Source organism: Pseudochaenichthys georgianus, chromosome 1 (assembly GCF_902827115.2).
Source record: "Pseudochaenichthys georgianus chromosome 1, fPseGeo1.2, whole genome shotgun sequence".
In the NCBI taxonomy this organism is placed as follows: Eukaryota; Metazoa; Chordata; class Actinopteri; order Perciformes; family Channichthyidae; genus Pseudochaenichthys; species Pseudochaenichthys georgianus.
Window position 1 is genome coordinate 36,727,073 of NC_047503.1, and position 19,743 is coordinate 36,746,815.

The following is a 19,743-nucleotide window of genomic DNA, read 5'->3' on the forward strand; positions in this document are numbered from 1 at the left end:
CACTACAGATCAGGTCAGTGTTGGGTGAATAATTTACCTTTTGTGAAGTTTGTGGTTGTTTTAGTTTCTAGTGTTTCAGACTCTAAGCTTACACAGTGGTTACAGCGGTCTACCGTAACGTCTCATTAGTGGCTTCAATAGTCTTAATGAAGAGCGCGCTGTATATTTACTCGACCGGCGGCAGCACCATTGACTTTATACAGCGAAGGATCATGATTTTAAAATGTTAAATCAAGCATATAGAGGCAGGTAAACAATATATAGGTTTCCAAAAAACAAGAAAACAATTGGCTTTCAAAAGAGTACTTTCCATAGTTGCATGTTACAATAAGAAAGTATGCGGTTATGTTACCCTAATGTGCAAGTTTTGTTTAGTATTAGAGATTGGCAACGTCAACTACTTATGATTACAATTCACTAGTTTCTTCTTCCTTTGGTTTGATTAGTAAGGATAAATATATTCTCTTTAGACACAAAAGCTGTGTTTGAATAGATTTAAGTTGATCACTAGCTCTTACACAATGTCATGTGAAACCTACCTTTCTGTTCCATTTAAAAACACAACAGCAGAAAATAGTTGAGACTAGATTTAGAGGAGGATATTAAAAAAGTGTAAGGTTACTGCTTTGGTCTTTGCTCTCTGTCGGATTGAAAACGTAGTGCCTTTAGCCCTGCTTAGCTCCACAGTGAAACATAAATACATATACATAAATAATTTAATACTATCTTCTTTTCTCACTTCAGACTCCATCATATCGAATTTCCCTACAATGATTGACTGTCTGTAGTGTTCATATAGAGTAGACCTTAGACGCACTGAGACACAGTTTTAATGGTTACCAGTAGTGGTGCACGATAATTATAGGCCCGATAATTATCGGTCCGATATTAGGAATTATGACGTCATCCCGATAAACCCGATAATAGTATTAATAGCCCCGATAATATACAATATATTTTTTGGGTAAAAAAAAAGAAAAAAAATCTGCGGTGTGGGTGGATTGGGATGAGGGGCGCTTGTTTTTTACTCGGCTCCTCCCGTTTTGCCAGTACTGTGGTATTAGTGGTTTAGGAAGAGGGGAGTTTTTCACAAATCCAGCGCTCCCTAACTCATGCCTGGCTGTGACGTAAATGGTGTGCGGCCGTGAAGCCAGGGCAGTAAACAAACATGTCCTCGGTAGTATGGGCCTATTTAAAAGTGTCAGAGTTAGATAGTTCGCTTGCTATTTGTATTAACAAATGCAATGCAGAAGTTCCACGAGGAGGGAAAAAGGCAACGAGCTATAATACTTCCAACCTGATTAGTCACCTGAAACATCGCCATCGCTACGATGGTGTGTTAAAAGCGTACGAAGACGCCTGCGCTGCTAAACTAGCGGCGAATCCAAAGCCAGCTGCAAAGGCACCGGGGCTTTTACCTATCGACGAGGCTTTTGAAAAAGGCAAGAACTTTATTTGGGGAAATAAATATGGTCACTTTGAAGAGTCAAAACTGTTCTGTTTTTTACCACCAGGTGTGCAAAAACTACAGGTACATTTAATACATATATATTATATTATTATCGGTATCGGTCTTGAGAAGCAGGAAGTTATCGGTATCGGTTTCAAAAAACCAATATCGTGCATCCCTAGTTACCAGTCACTTGATACACTTTTCTTTTCAACAGTTGGCGGTCGGAAAAACGCATCCTCTGCAGGAAACAACGTCTGAGGGCTTCTTAATATTTAATAAACTATGAATGTTTCTTATCCATGTAACAGGAAGAAACTCATCTAACTGATGATATGAACCATTTTTAGCAAAAAAAAAACACAAAACTAACGCGGAGCCTCTGAATTAGCCCTGGGCGGAAAAAATGCTAACGCCGTTAGCACAGAACTCACTCATAAAACCCTTATTACTTATTGTAAATGCAAATCCAACATATCGATTAACATCGTGAGATGACACAGAATCGATAGGAATCTGTATCATCACTCCATGATCAGAACTCGAGACATTATAAACAAAAACAGACAGATCACAACACGTGGCATTAGGTAGCAAACACGGCAATATGTCTTACCTTTGTTAAGATAGCTTTCGCTTTAGGCAAACTGCGTGCGCATAGCCCCCACTTCTCGATGGTAACGTTGGTGTGTATGTGGAAATTCCCCTTCGATTATATTGGCTCTAACGGTTCGAAAGAGATGTCAATCATCAAAATCGACCAATGGGTTCCAGAGAAACGGCAAAAACCCCCATTTCCACCCAAATCACCTCAGAGGTGTAGTTTTTTTTTCTAAACCTCTCTAAAAAGGTCAAATGTCACTTGTTTTGCATCAACCTTGATACAGGGTACTTATTATATGTATTATCTTTTAGTCTACTAACCCATCATCCAAGGGTGGTTTTCACTATAAGTAAAACATTATTTTTGGACGGACACTATAATTTACAGTCTTTTACCATGTTCAATCTGAATTTTCTTTAAAATAAAAATCTATATTGATTCTGACTTTTCTACATCCAACTCACAGGTTTATCATTACTTTGAGAAAAAAGATTATTAATTTCCCCCTTTTTAGAAGTGTAGTTATGGCCATTTGTTCGGGAAATGTCATTTTCAAGCATGAAACCTGAAAAACAGGCTTGGGGCTTAACAGGTTAAGAAACCAGACATTAAGTGTGAATCATTGTTTTGAAAAGGAGTCGTGTTATCTTAAGCATTAGGGGATCAGCATGTGCTCTAATGACGCCACATTTTGGAAAACAATGAAAGATGAGTATAACAGTGACACAGATTTTAGTTTTTGAGCCACACAGCGATGGTTGGTGGGGAGATAAAACGGTTATCATCATCCAGGGGTTACATTGACTTGGTTTGAAGAATGCTGCCTTGGCCTTTAGGCTGCTCTATATCAGCCATTGAGATGCATGAATGATGGACTTTATCTGAAACACAGATCTTTAGAGAGAACAGTATTGATCTGTACAGCTCTTGTTCAGTTAATGCAGTGCTGAATGTTAGTCGAGTAGGCACACTGCAGGGTGAGTGCAGGATTTATACACACCTTTCTTTAATCATAAGCTAAATAATAAAATTCATACCATGCTTTGTCTAGCTACTTCTCCACTGGGATTTGATATTTGCTGTAAGTGCTGTGTGTAAGCCGCGAGTCATTATGTCTTCCTCTGAAACTCTCCGCTCTGCTGCAGTGAGTCTCCTCTTTATGGATCAATGTTGAAGCAGTGAGCTGACACAGTGAAAAGCAATATTCATAAATAATGAGCAGGGCACCCTTTGGCCCGTCTTTCAGTCCTGACCGAGAACAGAACAAAACGGTAAACATGAATCAAGCTTACGTTCTGCTTATGGAATTTAAAGTGGACCTATCATGCTATATTTGAATAATATATTGTAGGGCCCTACCTATATAAAACATTTCTGCAAATTTTAGCCATGCCTCATTTCGCTCCATTTGCTCTTTTTTAGCCCTGTTTTTGCAAGGGCTGAATCTGGGAGAAGTCTTCTTCGCTGCTTTTGTGGCAGACTACAGCGCCACCTACATGCCTGGCATATTTACTACAGCGCCTCCAGCGCTTTCGAACGGCAATGGCCGTGGCTGTCTCCTCCTGATAGGTGGAGAGTTGCCCATATAGGCGGAGCTCCTCGTTTCTGACGTCAGAGATATTTCAAATCTGTATCAGTCTGTATCAGATCTGTTGCAGCCCCGTTTTTAGAGATTTGGGTATGGAGGAAAAGAGAGAGGGTTGTGTTTTCTGACACTTGGTGAGTTCCCTGACACACCGGGGACACATATTCATGTATAAAAGACGTACAAAAGTGCATTTTGCATTATAGGTCCCCTTTAAGATAAAGCGTTTTGTCACTGTATTGCTTGTTGTTCGCTGCATATGATTTAAGATTGTGTTTGTCCTTGTTTTAGTTTGACAGTGTAATACTTTTCTTTATACACGGCTGTCGAGATCTCTGTGTTGAATTCCCCTCCTGCTGTTCCGTTTGTTCCCTGGAGACGACAACCTGGTGTTTGTGATTCATTGAAACAGAAATATCCTCAGAGAGCTGTCACCTTTAGCACCTCACCCCTCCCATCGGCAGCACAAAGATGTGCCACTGAGTGAGCACGGAGAACAGCTTTAAGTGCTTCATTATTACCCGTTTCACCACCTTTTATGTTGCGGGCAAATTGACACTTGGTCACAGCTGCACATCAAAGCATGAAGCACTCCACCCAAATAAACGGATGTGGCAATAGCAGTACTTGTCATATTTGCAATATTCAACTGAAAAGAGACTAATGGCAGTCGATTTTAGAGTAGATCTCTGTGCATCATTTAAGCCAGCCAGACAGCATCTAGCATACTAAACAGGGTGGACAGCCCAGGGGCAAAGACACTTATATACGCTTTGTGGAAACTTTAATTGACCACTTAAAGGTGCATTCAGACGTGACGCCAATTTTAGAGGCGGCGTATTTGCTCATAAACTCGACATTAGGATATTTGACATTTCAAGACCCAGTTTTGCCATTAGCAGGATAAACTGAGGTGAGAAGCGAAATTAAATTAATATCCAGGGAATTTCATTCCACTTCATCATTGCGCACAGATGAGAAGAATAAGGACAAAATAACAAACAAAGAACTAGATGCGATCACTGAGGCTGTCCAGTGTGAGAAAAAGTTTTTAGAGAGTACTTGTCCATGGACAAGTGAGTTTGGAAATGTACTTGTCCGAATACATTTTTCACTTGTCCAGAATGGATAAAAATTTGGGGCCACTGGAATCTTCTTCTTCGCCATCGTATTTTACATTTTCCCACGGTTTTTACGACACCGCTAACGTAAGTGAGTGGTAAGATTTTACTGCATCACACATAGGGTTGGGTATCGTTTGGATTTTAACGATTCCGGTTCTACTTTTCGATTCCGGTTATTTTTGGTTCTCGATTCCGGTTCTTTGAGAGGGTAAAAATAAGTCCCATGACAAACTAGGATAAACATATATTTATGAAAACATTAAGTAAAATCTGTATTCCTATTTACAAATCACTTCATACTGTTGAATTTCTTACGGTTATTGAACACAATTATATAAAAATAATCTCTGCATTGTTTAGTTAGTTCTAAGTGGTGCAGTTTGAGAATGTACAATTGGCCCAGTGTCCTCTGATGTTACACTGCAACCTGCCTGTGAGACACAGTCCAACCACACATGTCCAACATATAGGACATAACCTAATATTAATAATAATAATAAATACATTATATGTATAGCCTATAGGCCTAGCGCTTTTCTACAACTCAAAGACGCTTGCACGCTTACACATGTCCTGCAATACACATGCTGCAGCTGCCCAGCTGCTCACTGTTTATAAGAGGAAATAAATAGTATTTTCATTTCAATAATGTACTTTCTATACCCTGCTTCATAAACAATACTGACATCCCTGTGCTCCTCCGAGTCTGGGGGTCCGGGGATGTGAGGACAGCGCGAGGACACAGACAGGGAGGCTGCTTCACTTCATAAAGGAAATGGTAGTCAATATTAACAACATAGGAGTTAAAATGCTTAATAACCTTCATTACGTGTTAGAAAGAACATAAGAAAGTTTGATAAAGATGAGGCTGTTAAACGGGCAGCGGATCTGCTGTGTGTAGAAAGAGAGAGAGACGCTGAGCTGCACCGTGCAGCGATCAGCTGATACAGAGCATAGAGAGAGCTGCGGGGCTCGGGGCTCGGCCTCGCCTCCTGTCCTCACAACTCTTATTAATCCCGGTACCGGACAATTGTTATTTGTTCCTACTCGGAACCGAGTTTTGCTTCCCAACCCGGCCACTGTGCTACACTTCCCGCCCCGCTCCGCCCGACCCCGTCTAACTGTACAGAAACTGTACAATTGAAAGATCTACTTGTCCGATATTGTAAACAACACGTCCCGGATGGTGGGACGTGTACTTTTTCGCACACTGCTGTCAAATAAAACACATTTCCATACTTTAAATTGAAATGAAATCACTCGATGGTTTGCTATCTACTTAAAAGTAATGCTTGTAAAGTTGTTTCATTATTTCAAGCAAATAAGACCATAGCACAGGTGTTACAGGTTTTTGATTTACATTTTGATTATTAGATTAACTGTTTTGGCCATTACATGTCAGAAAATAGTGAAATATGTCGTCATTGTAATTTCCTGTAATATTCTCTTCTGTAATTTCCTCAAACTTAAGACATGTATTCAAACCGTTTGCGTTCTCATACAAAAAGGTTGCATTACTTTTGTTAGCAAACATTTGACCAATACATTTTGACCATGTAATCCATAATTATATTTATTTTTCATGTTTAATTATGGGACTTTTGATTCTTGTAGCCATTTGTGGGAAACGATAGTATTTTGCTGCTTCCGCATTGCATATCCCTTTGTGCATTGTCCCTGTATTGGTGGTGATAACAGGCAGTGATTTTGAACATTTACTGTTATGTGTGTGCTATTAATAGCCAGCTGCTGCCGTTCCTTTAACAGAGGACCCATTCTCAGTTTTTTTTGGAAACCTATCTTTGCCTTGCCGTTATCATCGCCCCTCCCTCCCTTCCTCCTTCTCTCCCTCCCTCCCTCCCTCCCTCCCTCCTTCTCTCCCTCCCTCCCAAGGCCCCACAGCCTCATCAGCTCTGGTAACTATGAGCTTCTGTGCTGAACAATGTTAATGTCGTCCCCGAGCGCCACTTCATCGTCAGGTTGAGCGTCTGCGCTGAGGTGAGCAGTGAATATGAAGTCTCACTAAAGCTGGGACAGATGTTGACACACGAGGGAGTTAAAAAAGGATGAACTTTTTACTGCAGATATTTACTCTTGCTCTAATCACAGACATGCCAGCTGCATAAATCCCAAAATAGTGTGCATTCGTAAAAGCGTAATGACTGTTAATGACTGGGAATGAGATAAATAAGTGCATATTTAAAGAGTTGCTAATCTTCCACTGAGAGACTTTTCAGCTTTTCAAGTGGCCATTTTATTTGACTTATTAGAACAGAAGACATCAGCGGCACCTTGACCGCGGTGACGGATTATTACCATAATAGTCCCGTCTGCTCTGTTATTGTCTCCTAAATGATTACCCCGGACCCCTCCCCCACTGTATCCTGCTCATCAGTCCTTCTGGTGCACGCAGACTGGCTTGGATTTCTTACAATATTCTGTCCACTGCTTCCTCAATTATTGGAACAAACGGGAGCTCAGATGTCATTCGAGAGAAGCACTTTTATCGGCAACTTGGAGGAGCTGAGTCTGAGTGGTTTACGGGTGGTGGGGGGGGAGGCTGTAGTGTACAGTGGTGGCAGCAGCGTTGACGGCGATAGCATCCTCATTTCACAGAAGCCGCAGGCAGTGGAGGGAGGGGAGAGACAGGCATGGAAACTGTGGGAGGCAGACGGGAGTAGTGACAGGCGTTGCATCCTGAGTATTATTTGCAATATCACAAGAAGCTGTTATGTGGATGAGTGAGTTTGAGAAAAAAATAAGACGAAGCTACAGCAGCAGGCGTTTGTTGTTTAGAGATAGAAGTAGAGCGGAGGGAGTGGAGTAGGTGTGAAGCAATCACCAGGGAAATGGACCGGGAAACTGTACTTCCCAACACACGTGTCCTCAATGTGGATTAAGGTGAGCGCCGGCGTCTGTATTATGTTGCTGAAACAAACCTGATCTCAGTGACGGAGTACCTGTGGATCAGCGGCATGTGGAATAATTACAGAAAAGGCATCAGCTGTGAGGACAATTAAGGGATTCAGAGGACCAGGAAGTGGATGCGGCTCGCAGCTCATCTCTTTTCCACACGTCTTCCAACGTCAGAACAGCGAGTCTACTAATGAGCAAGTCGATGTGTGGCTGTGGCTGCAGCTTCATCTCCTCTTTGATGAAGAGACTGGGCCGCACAACGTGCTGCTCAGATCTGTTCTCCAGCCATACTTCAGAACAGCTGCACCGACTGGCCACCGGCTGCGCACCTCAACCAAAGGTAACGCTGCGTCCGTGCCCTCTGTCTCCGCACCCTCCTGATCCATCAGCTTTTGTGTGTTCTCACCCGTTTGCGATGCAGGACACATATGGGGCCGGACCTCATATTGCAGAAAGCACCGTGTGTGAAGTACAGCCTTGTTCATCTGCTTTGGCTGTCCAAAACTATTTCCCAGGTTTAAGAAGTGTGCTAGCAGGCAGTGCAGCGCAGTAATTGATTCTGTAATGGCACTAGGTGATTTAATGGCTGTCTTGCTGCCTTGACAACAGTGGACTTGCTTTCAGCTGACTTATTCAAATGGATGCCTTCAGACAGCCTGGGGTTTACAGTAATTGCTGCCCATCAACAATTGAGGGAAAAAGCTTTTTCTAATGGAATAAATAAAAGCCTAACAAGATTTTGTGTGTCTGAGTGCTTGTGTGCCAGTGTGTGAGTGGGGCTTTGCTCCAACACACACTTGTCTCAAGACTGTAGCTTCTAGGGTTCCTTCTGTTTCTGTTTGTTATGCACAAGACTGATTTAATAGTTTGCTGGCACCGACTACGATTTTAAGTCCCTTACAGAGACCTTCTGGCAGACGGCCATCTTCGCAGTAGACGAGATTGATTCTCTACGTTTCTGAGAAAATGTATGCTCATGTGTAATGATGGAATTCCACAAAGGAAAATGTTGCATGGCAACAATTCAATTAAAGAGATAATAAGTGGCACTTTGTGAATGTGGTTTTTTGCTTATTGACAAAACCTTAATCCCATTGTTATGTTGAACAGAAGTTGTTGTTTTTCCTGAGAAAGCATTGTCATATTGTGAAGAACATAAAACTATGACATGAATGTGGAAAAACGTTGTCCCTGAGCAGCTCAGGGTTTCACTTTCGTCCTCGGAGACATCACAGGGCACCAGCTCTAAATAGAAACATCGATTTAAAGCTCCTGCATTGTATTGGAGACACAAAGGTTTCAACAAATGCAGTGTATTTATAGGATATACAGTTTTTATCAATCCTCAAACTGTTTCTAATATTGCATTTGTTGGCTCAAAGATGTTTGCCATTGAAAAAGTTAAAGGTTTAATCTTCTCTTATTGGTTTTGGTTGCAGTTATTCAGGAATCTGTTAGGACAGCAGAATGTTTCTAGCAGCTTTAAATCGCCAATATTGGTTTGCTCAGTCTTCACTTAGACGTTCAAATATTAACAGTGGACATTAATAGAATAGAATGGGTGGGATGAAACCCTCTTTAATGGTCTCACATGCAGAGCACACAGCACACAGTGAAATGTGGCCTCTGCTTTTAACCCATCCGAGTACCAGAAGTCTAGTACTAGGAGCAGTGGGCAGCTATCGCAAAGCGCCCGGGGTGCATTGGGAGTGGGTGGGGGAAGGGGGTTGTCCGGTGCCTTGCTCAAGGGCACCACGGCGGGGCCCAGGAGGTCAACTGGGACCTCTCCAAGTAGCAGTCCACACTCCATATTTAGGTCTGTTCGGGGACTTGAACCGGCGACCCTACGGCTCACAGGCCAAGCCCCTACTGACTGAGCCACTGCCGCACTATGGAGTCTAATGGAGTCTTTGTACTTCCGCTGTTCGATCTATATCCGTTACTATGTGCTTTGTGAACAGCAAGTCTTCTCTCCACTCTCCACTGTTGTATTAAGGTCATGTTGGTGGGATTTATCGCTGCTATTTGAGGATGTTCAGCTCAGTCCTCTTATTTTCCTTCCGTATTCTCAACACAGTTGATGTGCTCGCTTCATCCAGTAGCTTTGAAATCACACGGTTTCTTACTGACTCAGGTTTCATATTTCTCAAAGCTAGAAATCATTGTCGCACATTAGCGCTTAGGATCTCGGTTTTCACAATCCAACAATACACATAGAATCCCATCATAAGCATATTATTCATGCATCTGAATGATTTGAAATGGATATTTTAATAGATGCCAACTCAGATGTCATTAATTCGGAAAAAGCAATATGTCAGTAGTTTTTGCTACTAGTTTTGTTCTGCTTTTATATTTTCGAAACATTTCAATAAAACAGGACTTTTTAAACATAATTATACCCAAGTGTCTTCATTGAGTTTCGTCTCAACCACCTTTATTGGCGGCTAAATTAAGGCGAGGAAATCACAAGATTAATAGGACTTTATAAAATAAGTTTTGCCAGCTCTAAAGGATATGAACGAGACCATAGATGTGTTAAGCATCTGTTATCAGCATTTAAGACTTTGATAGCAAACATTGACTGATATATTTATTTTTATAAACATCTGACAACAATTTCCTAAATGTTTGTTTAATATGAATCATGTTTGAGGTCTGTGCTAAACAAGATATTTTGCATTGGAAAACAACTTCAATCACAACTTTATATGACATATATTATATTAAGAATGGAATGGGTTGCAGCTGCAAAAGAAATAGAGCAAGCTTCATGAATGATGCAGTAAGATGCCCCAATTGAACAGATACTGGATATTGGCTTAGGACACCAAAACTAATAATTTTGAAACAACACATTTATAAAGCATTTAAAAGTATTATTTCCTGCTCGATGCACAACTGCTGCTCGATGACATTTCAGACTGTTTGAGTTTTATTTGAATCCCCAGAAACACATTTGCTTTTCAGTTGTATTGGGGGGCAGTCAGGTGAGCTTCTGTGATGGTATCAGAGCTGTCTTTCCAAATCCACCAGAGAGAAGCACACTCTGGTTGAAGTGCTCCAGGTTGACTCTGTTCACAAGGCCAAACTAAAGTCTGTGTGTGGCTGTGGCTTTATCTGCGAAGTGCCAACTTGGCATCGCCTTGAGAAAAAACTCCCACCCTCTTGTCCACATCAGCAGCTTCACCAGGGACTGTCTGTCTGTACGTCATACCACCAGACTGCTGGGCACTCGGTATCATGACATGGTTATTCTAAGAAAATGAAAAATCTTTCCGCTACTAAGCGTTTATAAACACATGCTTAAAAAGAATCTGTCCAAGCTGGCATGCGACAAGATATTTAGTGAGAGGGGAACGGGCCAACTGTAGAAGCTTATATTATATACAGAATATGCTAAACACTTTGAAATAAAGTTAAACTTTGTTGGTATTGTTTGTTAAAGTTGTATTCACTTTTCTTCTTGCCACTTGGATTATACTGACATATCGGCATCGCATCTTATAAACTGTTATGCTGTTGCTGTTGCTGGCATCCAGTTACCTATTTACCCATGGGCAGTGGGCACGGAGAAACACAAGTATTTATCTGGAGTTCTGCAGGAAATGACCTGGCTTCTCAGGTGCGAAAGGCTCCTCTGTGTTTACCACGTAGCTGCTAATCTTATCTGCATCTTTTTAATTGATAAGCATTTAATTTCAAACCTTTATTTACCCAGCTGTATCCCTTGAGATCATTGATCTCTTTTTCAAGGGAGACCTGCGAAGTGTGTCCTCAGAACTCTTTTGCCTCTTTTGTCGAAAGATAAAATGGAAAACTAAACCATGAACTTATTAGAATGTGTTTTAGACTGACAAAAAGACATTTAGAGACATTAAGTTGAACTCTGAAAAACCTTACATAGACAACCAAGCTGTAAGAACCCTATAGCCTGGTTGCAGTATAAGAACACTTATTAAATTATAGAAGTTTTGTCGCATAACTTTGAAAAATCTCTATCATTTCCTGTGTTTGCTCTCAGACTCTGTGACACACATTCACACCTGCCCTACCCGGCACCCGAAGCTATTTCCGTCCACTTCATCGCTCTTGCAGAACAACTTTCATTCATCAGTCTCTTGGTCCTGTAATGCTTAAGACCATGTGCCAAGTCTTTGTTCACGACAAGTGTTCCTAGAATCTCTACTGTATATGTTAGCCGCGCAGATAACCCAATTCAGTTACCAAGCTAGTACCACTACATGTTTTTAAAGCTCTGTTGGATGCTACACAATCAGATGCTGTTGGTACCTGGACATGTGGTTAGATATGTAAGTTGTAATCCCTGTACATTTTGCTGTATGATGTCCTTTTGTTGTTCTGTTGTTTCTGTTGTTATGTCTTCTTGTGGAACCTACTGCTGCAGGTCTCCCTTGAAATGGGATTTTACCTGGATAAATAAAGGTTTTGAATTGAATTGAACCACTTATAAGCTTCCACAGAAGAACCGTTTTATATATAATTGTACACGCTGCTATTCTGAGAGGATTGTCGGTTTGCAATTGAAACGTACATTTGGTTCAAGAAAGGATTCAATTCATGGGTGAATGACAACAATTTGATTTAAAAATACGCGCCAACATTTGTGCTTTTCGGCTATAATTGAACAAGAACACACATCTCTGGGCAAACAACTGAATTGAAACGTACATTTAGCTACAAATGAGACAAAGACCGTTTGATTTGTCCCGTTTAATCAAACAACACATCTGTATTGTGCTTCGACCTCTCACTCCGTTCACACGGCTCACAATTGTTTGAACAACAATAACAACCGACACTTTTTCTGCTGTGTTCAGGGAACTAATTACGGAAACCTGGGCCGTTCCGATAAAAGGCCGGGCGACTTTAGCTATTCATAGCCTTCCTCCTCTGAGCTCACAGCAGTGAACTGGGAGTCCCGGGGGGGCTCAGTGCAATCTGAGATAGGTCTAATGCTTCCCACCACAGCACCGTGCAGCGGAGAGGGGAGAAGCGTACAAAGGGACCAGTGGCTTCTCCTCAAGGTCAAAGCAATTGGTTTCCGCTGAGACAGATAAAGTATGTGAGCCACCGGAAAATAATTCTCATCATGTCTGTCGTGCATTGAGGGTTGGAGCCGCCGTCTGCATGTCTGATTCTTAATTTGCCACGGTAATGATTAGCTAAACGCCTCACGTGGGCTTTGAAAAGGCCCATTGGCACCGTTTAAAGCTACATTCGCTAAGATTATGTACAATTCAACAGACACAAATAAACCTCTTCATAGCAGTGTGTGTGACCAGCTTTGAAACTCTGACCTCATAGTGAACCACCAATTTGGGTATACATCGAGATAATACAACATTAAAATCCCACGAAGAATTGTTACTAATTAAGGATTAGACAAACAAAGATCACTCCAAATGTCCTTCGTGTATTCACAATATAATAATTGTTAGGAAGACCCTTTTGTATATATTTAGAGAAACGTGTGACAGCATGACTTTCATATGGGCTTAAAGCACAATGTAAACATGTGACGGATAGAAAGTGTGTGTTTACCATAAAGATGTTGGAGCTGCCTTGTCATGCTCAGATTTGATCAATTGTTTTCATATTTGTAGAGTCTATCTTGGCCTCTGCAAATACATTCACAGTTTGTCCCCCTTTGTATTAAGAGGCTCCACTCCGGCTCTTATTTCTCGCCCCTCGTCTTACAGCTTTATGAATAGTTGATCATTGATGCTAAAAAGCCTTCAGCGTGGAACTGCTTTCCATGTTACCTTCGCAGCCCACCACCACTACTTTGAATTGACACATCCGTCCCACTTCCCTTTATTTACATAAGTCTCTCTTGCCTCTTGAATGTTCAGTCAGTTGGATAACATTGTGTTTTATGAGGATTTGCTTTTGAGTTATTTACGTTGTGTTTGCTTGAGCTCTAGTCTGGTTTTAGATTCCATAGATAATAAATCCAGACACACATAGTTGTTGGTAAAGCGTAAATAAAAAGAGATAATGGAAAACAATTCAAGAAGAATCAAAACAGTCATTTTTTTAACAAGTGTACAGATGTTACTCCTCTCTTTGAAACGGCTGTTCTAATTACAACTACTACAGTTTTAATGGAGGAATCAGCCAATTAATAAAAGCCTTTTTTCCATCAGTGTAAATGATGAAAAGCCTGAAGAAAAGTTTGATGGATGAACTGGATCTGTATAGCCTCCTCATGAGACGACACAATACCCATCTAAATTGGTATGTGGAGAGAGGTTTGTGCACCAATAGTGCTCGTCATGTTGCGTGTAAGTGCAGGGACATTTGGACTGAAAGAAGCTTCAAGGGAGTTGATGCTTTGATGGTGACAGATTAGAGCTGTAGGGTGCTTTCTCAGAGAAGCTGTCTCCTCGTAGATAAAGCTCTGGTGCCTCTCCTTCAATTGCACATATGCTTTGGGACATGACAGAAGCAGGCTGTGTGACTTGTGTGTTTATTCAGAAGGGTTGCCATCTTCATCCACAGCAACAACACAGGATTTACAACATAAATAATGTTTATTTTTTCCGAAGCATGCATTTCCTGGTAAGTTTTGCATTGGACAGATTGGACTTTTTGTATGTATTTGTAGGAAGACTAGAAGCTCAAGGCTTTTCTGTCAGCATGTGAGCCACAGCATCCTGCGCGGTGTGATCTGAAGCCAAACCAAATCTCTCCCGCCTTTTTGTCCTCGTCTGCTTCTCAACAGCAATGGTTTGGCTCCAAGGGCAAATGGTTAATGTTAATTATTTTAATTTAGAGGGAACATGTAATAGTCCCACAACAAGCAATTAACTGTTTAGTGGATCATTCTTTCATCCAAGCAGTTGTTTGATCATTACACGTTTGCCTCACAAACACAAGCTGAGTTTGGAAATGAAACAGTACCATATTTTAACCATCTGCCTCTCTTGTCCTTTTTGTTTCTCTTTGCAGAATGCCAAGGCCTTCTCCTCCTCAGACAGCCTAGCGAAGGTCCAGGAGGTAGCAAGCTGGCTTTTGGAAATGAACCAGGATCTGCTGTCGGGGGGCAGCAGCAGCAGGCGGGGTCGGGGGCCGGGGGGTCCGGCAGTCCGAGGTAACGCCTCCTCCACGACCCGGGCACCCCAACAGGCAGCAGAGGAGGGTGATGAGGAGGAGCACATGAACCGGGTAGTAGAGGAGGAAGAGCAGCTGCAGCAGAGGGTAAGGCCAGCGGACATTCAACACAAAACATTGATAGGAAGGCTTTCGAAAGGTTCATCAAGGCATGTACGTTTTGAATATATTGCTCTGGCATAACTACACTTTTACTAATGATTGAAACTGCTGGCGGAACGTGGGAAATCAGCGCATGCTAGTTGTGTTCCAGTGATTCGCTCTAAATGTTCACATCAAATCTTCTTTTTATAATTTTTTCTGCAAAGTGTGGCGTCTTTTTTTAAATATTGTTTTGTGCTTATTCTTTTTATACAGGAAATAACTTGATCTGGGTGTTGATAGTTTGACAGAGTTTCCCTTAGCATTTATTTTGCCTCAACTTATGGTTGCTTGGTAACCTTATCCTTTTTATACCCTACTAACCGGTATTACACAAACTGTGTAAAAAAGATTCACAGCTCTGTGCCGGCAACTGAAGAAAATATACACAGGTCTGAACCCTTCAGCCCTTTAATGTCTGCGCCGGAGATTTTAATATGTCGGCAATAGCAAAACCCCTTCAACAGATTTAATTTACCATCAGACCGTTCCTCTGAGGCATTGTGTTTTCTTTGGCTCCTCGCAGGCTGAGGCGTCGCAGGTTGATGGCGAGAGGGAACAACCATGGGCGCCAAGTGAGTCGGGAGCCAGCAACGGCCCTCGGGGGGACGAGGAAGGCGAGGAAGACGAGGAGGGGCCTCCAAACGAAGTGAACGGAGGCGAGAAAGGAGCACGATGGATGTGGGGGGCGGAGCAGAGGAGACTACGAGGCCAGCCGCTGGGCGAGGAGGAAGAGGAGGAGGAGGAGGAGGAAGAGGAAGAGGAGGAGAACAACAACAACAGCAGTCACCAAGAGGAGGAGGAGGCGGAGGAGAGGACAGAGGGAGGGGAGTCACAGGGGAGGGAGGGGGAGGAGGAGGAAGAGGAGGAGGATGAGGACGAGGAGGAGATGGACCAAGATAGTGACGAGTTTGAACATTCGGCGGAGAGTGGCAGGGAGGAGGAAGAGGAGGAGGAAGGAGAGGGGGAGGACGGGCTTCGGTGTCCCTCCCTCAGGAACAATGTGTCCACCCCCAATAACAACCTGGACTCGGGGTGTACTCACCAAAGCTCTTCCAACAAGAAGGTAAGAACCGTTTTCATAGGAGTGCTTTACCTCCCCCTGAAGAAGTAGTCCTCTTCACAGAGAGTGGTCTAAACCCCCCAGAGTTGACAGGGACAATGTTTCTGGAATCAACACTATAGGACCACAAACAACATGTAATGCATCTCCATTGTATCAGAGTAAAGGCACGACCCAAAACATCATGACTAAATGAAACCAAGCATTTTCATGACTGACTAGGTACCGCTAGACTCAAGTAAGAATACTCTCAATTCCAGTGTTATGACCCTTTGAGATACTTCTGCAGCAGCTTCACAGGTTTCTCACAGACAGTGTTTGACTGTTGTCACATCGCTGCTGTGAAAACGCCCCACAATGCTCTGCTCTGGCAGCAAACGTTTATATTTAAAGCAGCAGCTCCCTCTTCTGGCATACGAGTGCTATTGCACTTCAATAAAGTGCAGGACACAGTACTTTTTATTTGTGACAACTCTTACCCTAGGACAGGGGTCAGCAACCCGCGGCTCTTTAAGCCCTCTGCTCTGGCTCCCTTGAGCTTAGACAAAAATAAGAAGGAAATCAAATTTAAAATATTTGTTGGACTATTTATTTTGTTGCACGGTTGAAAATGTTTTGTATCTTGTATTTTGAGGTGATACTGTAATAATAATAATTCCTTACATTTATTATAGCGCTTTTTCAATGACTCAAAGCGCTTTACATATACACACATTACACATATATCATACATGCAATGGTCAGATACTGTGGACAATACCCACAGGAGCAAGTTCAGGTGAAGTGTCTTGCCCAAGGACACATACTGTGACGCATACAATAAAAAACAAAATGGTTTTAATTAGGTCAACTAAAATATGCGTCACATCCTGCTACGGTCCCGCACCAGCGCCTTTTCTTGCAGGCGAATAACCTGGCCCCCGGCTCAATGAGCGAACTATGGATAAATCAAAGAAAATAAAAGTATCTGAGGAACACAGAGGATTTAATTCTGCGTGGTTAGTTATCTGCTTTCACAGCAAACGATGCTGGCTTACCGTATATTTGATATGTGGAGAGAAGTTGTCAAAGGTGCTGCAGCCTTTATGTATTGGAGGAAAAACACGGAAGAGGACGATCTTCAGTTCAATTCAATCAGTTAACTCTTTTTAGGGAGCAGCTATATGTTTTATTCATTTCAGTGAACCCATTTAGGGCTGCTCAATTAATCATATTATAATCGCAATTACGATTATGGCTTGCAACGATTACGTTTACGAAAACAACGTAATCGTATTCTTCAAATACCTTTTTTTTTATTGGTTTTTCAGTTGAATTATAATTAAAGTTCAGGGTAATCAACTGTTAAAAACATACTGTTCAACATTTTTTTTTTTCAATAAATTGACATTTTCAAATTAAATAATATATAGATAATTGCTTTTAATAATCGTGATATCAATTATTTACCCAAATAATCGAGATTATGATTTTTGCCATAATCGAGCAGCCCTAGGCCTATTTTAATTATATTCATTTTCTTCAAATGTGCAGAGGACTCTCCAAGTGCTGTGTTGATTTATTTTAAAGTTGGCCTGTATAGTTATTTGTTTATTATTAGAGGTAAACAAACAGTTTTCTATAATGTAATAAATGCAAAAAAACTGTAGTTTTTGTCTATGATATAACAATATACTTTATAAGCTATCAAGCTATCAAATATGTTTTGCGGCTCCAGACAAAAATAATTGGTGGAAAAGGGGGCAAAATGTCTCTTTTGGTCAAAAAGGTTGCAGACCCCTGCCCAAGGATTATGTTACAAAATGAATGATATGACTTCCTTTATATCATACTTAGGGCTGCAGATATCACCTATTATTAAGTAGGGAAACATTTTCTGCAGCACAACAACAACCAAATAAAAAAAGAAGGGGAGAGGGAGTGACAGTTGACATGCTATTAAATTGACCTGCGATGTAGCATTTATGAAGCATACGCTGCTACCACTTAAGGTGCGCCGGTAGGGCTGTGCGATTATGGCAAAAATCATAATCGCGATTATGTTGGTCAATACTTGATATTGATTATTAAAAACGATTATCCATTTACTTTGAAAACATCCATTTATTGAAAAAAAAGGGGGGGTAGATGATGTAGATCAGATCCCTCTGCTGGCAATGAGACATTCAGGAGGGTGTGGATAAATGCTGAATCACCAGTGATTAAAGCAGCTGTTATTTGTTGTCACACCAATCGAAAAAACAGATTAACAATTACTTATCAGAAGTTAAAGTCTTTCCGTGCCTCTTGTTTCAGAAGTGTAATCACACACTGTGCTCCAGCCCCACATTGTCATGCAGTCTGTGACAGGAGTGACGGCACAGGAAGAAGAAATCATAGCTGAACCGCCTCTTCGTAAAACACTTCATCTTGTTTTAGGACAAGTTGAAGCTCCAGGCACGTTCGTGCCTCCCTGATTGATTGCTGACATGATGAGTTTGAAAAACACTTAATGTTCAGAAGACGAGTGTAACAAATCGTCAGATCTTCGCTCGGTAACAGCGCTAATGTGCTCGGTGCACTCTTATAGCACAGCTCCAGTGTTTATTGCCGGTGTCTTGTTTCAGTGATGACATGGATGTTCTGTTGAGTGTTTCAGTGGCCTTCAAAACACCTGTATTTCAACGAGGGGAATGGAGTTGGCCATGATGTTTTACTACAAGTTTTATTGCTTGCAGTGACTTTGCAATGCTATGACATAGACTATAATATAGACATCTTTAGACTTTGACATATTACTGAAAATGTATCTATGAATGTATTTAGTCCAAACAAGCACATTTACTTAAAAAATAGAAGTAGTTTAATGCCATCATAGATAGAATGGGAGGGATGAAACCCTCTGTAATGGTCACACATGCAGAGCACAGTGAAATGTGTTCTCTGCTTTTAACCCATCCTAGCACCAGGAGTCTAGTACTAAGAACAGTGGGCAGCTATTGTACAGCGCCCGGGCAGCAGTGGGAGTGGGGGGGGGGTGTCCGGTGCCTTGCTCAAGGGCACCACGGCAGGGCAGGAGGTGAACTGGGACCTCTCCAAGTAGCAGTCCACACTCCATATTTAGGTCTGGTCGGGGACTTGAACCGGCGACCCTACGGCTCACAGTCCAAGCCCCTACTGACTGAGCCACTGCCGGACATGGCCCTGTTTGTCCTCTAGACTCCATTGTTAATAATAGCCAGTTGGAGTATTAAGATAATTTCAACAGATGATGGCGCAAGTAAAAAACTACCAATTTGATTCAATTGAACTGATGACGACATTGTGCAATAGTCGTTCAAATCTGCAGCAGCAATTACCCACTCAGTATGTGTCCGGTTTTAATTTTAACCCATACCCACGTTATAGTTTTCTTTCCCAAAATAATGCTAGATGCAGATATTTATATCATGTGTGATATAATAATGGAACATAATTGAACAAGACTTACGTGAATGATGTTTTATTGTATCGTATATATTCATATTTATGCTCGAAGGCTAGCTTACGTGATAAGGAAAAATGCCACAATATATTTCTAATTGGTCAGAGGTCTTAAAATCCTCCTTTGTAATGGAACAACTAATTTTTAGATCAAAAATAATAACACTTCTGATTTTCTGAGATGCAGCCATTTTCTTTAACCGACTCTATTATGCATTATATGGAGAAAACAGAAGTCCCATGTGCTCAAAGAATACATAT

At 41.5% G+C, this 19,743-nt stretch overlaps 1 protein-coding gene across 1 annotated transcript in view; it reads left to right on the top strand.

Annotated features, from left to right (window-relative positions):
- Nucleotides 1-19,743, top strand: part of fbxw7 (F-box and WD repeat domain containing 7) — a 141,531-nt gene that overhangs the window by 34,982 nt on the left and 86,806 nt on the right. Inside the window, exons 4-5 of the mRNA XM_071203460.1 lie at nucleotides 14,655-14,903; nucleotides 15,484-16,023. Coding sequence (XP_071059561.1) covers nucleotides 14,724-14,903; nucleotides 15,484-16,023 — 720 coding nt within the window. The 5' untranslated portion in view covers nucleotides 14,655-14,723. The remainder of the gene's footprint in view (nucleotides 1-14,654; nucleotides 14,904-15,483; nucleotides 16,024-19,743) is intronic.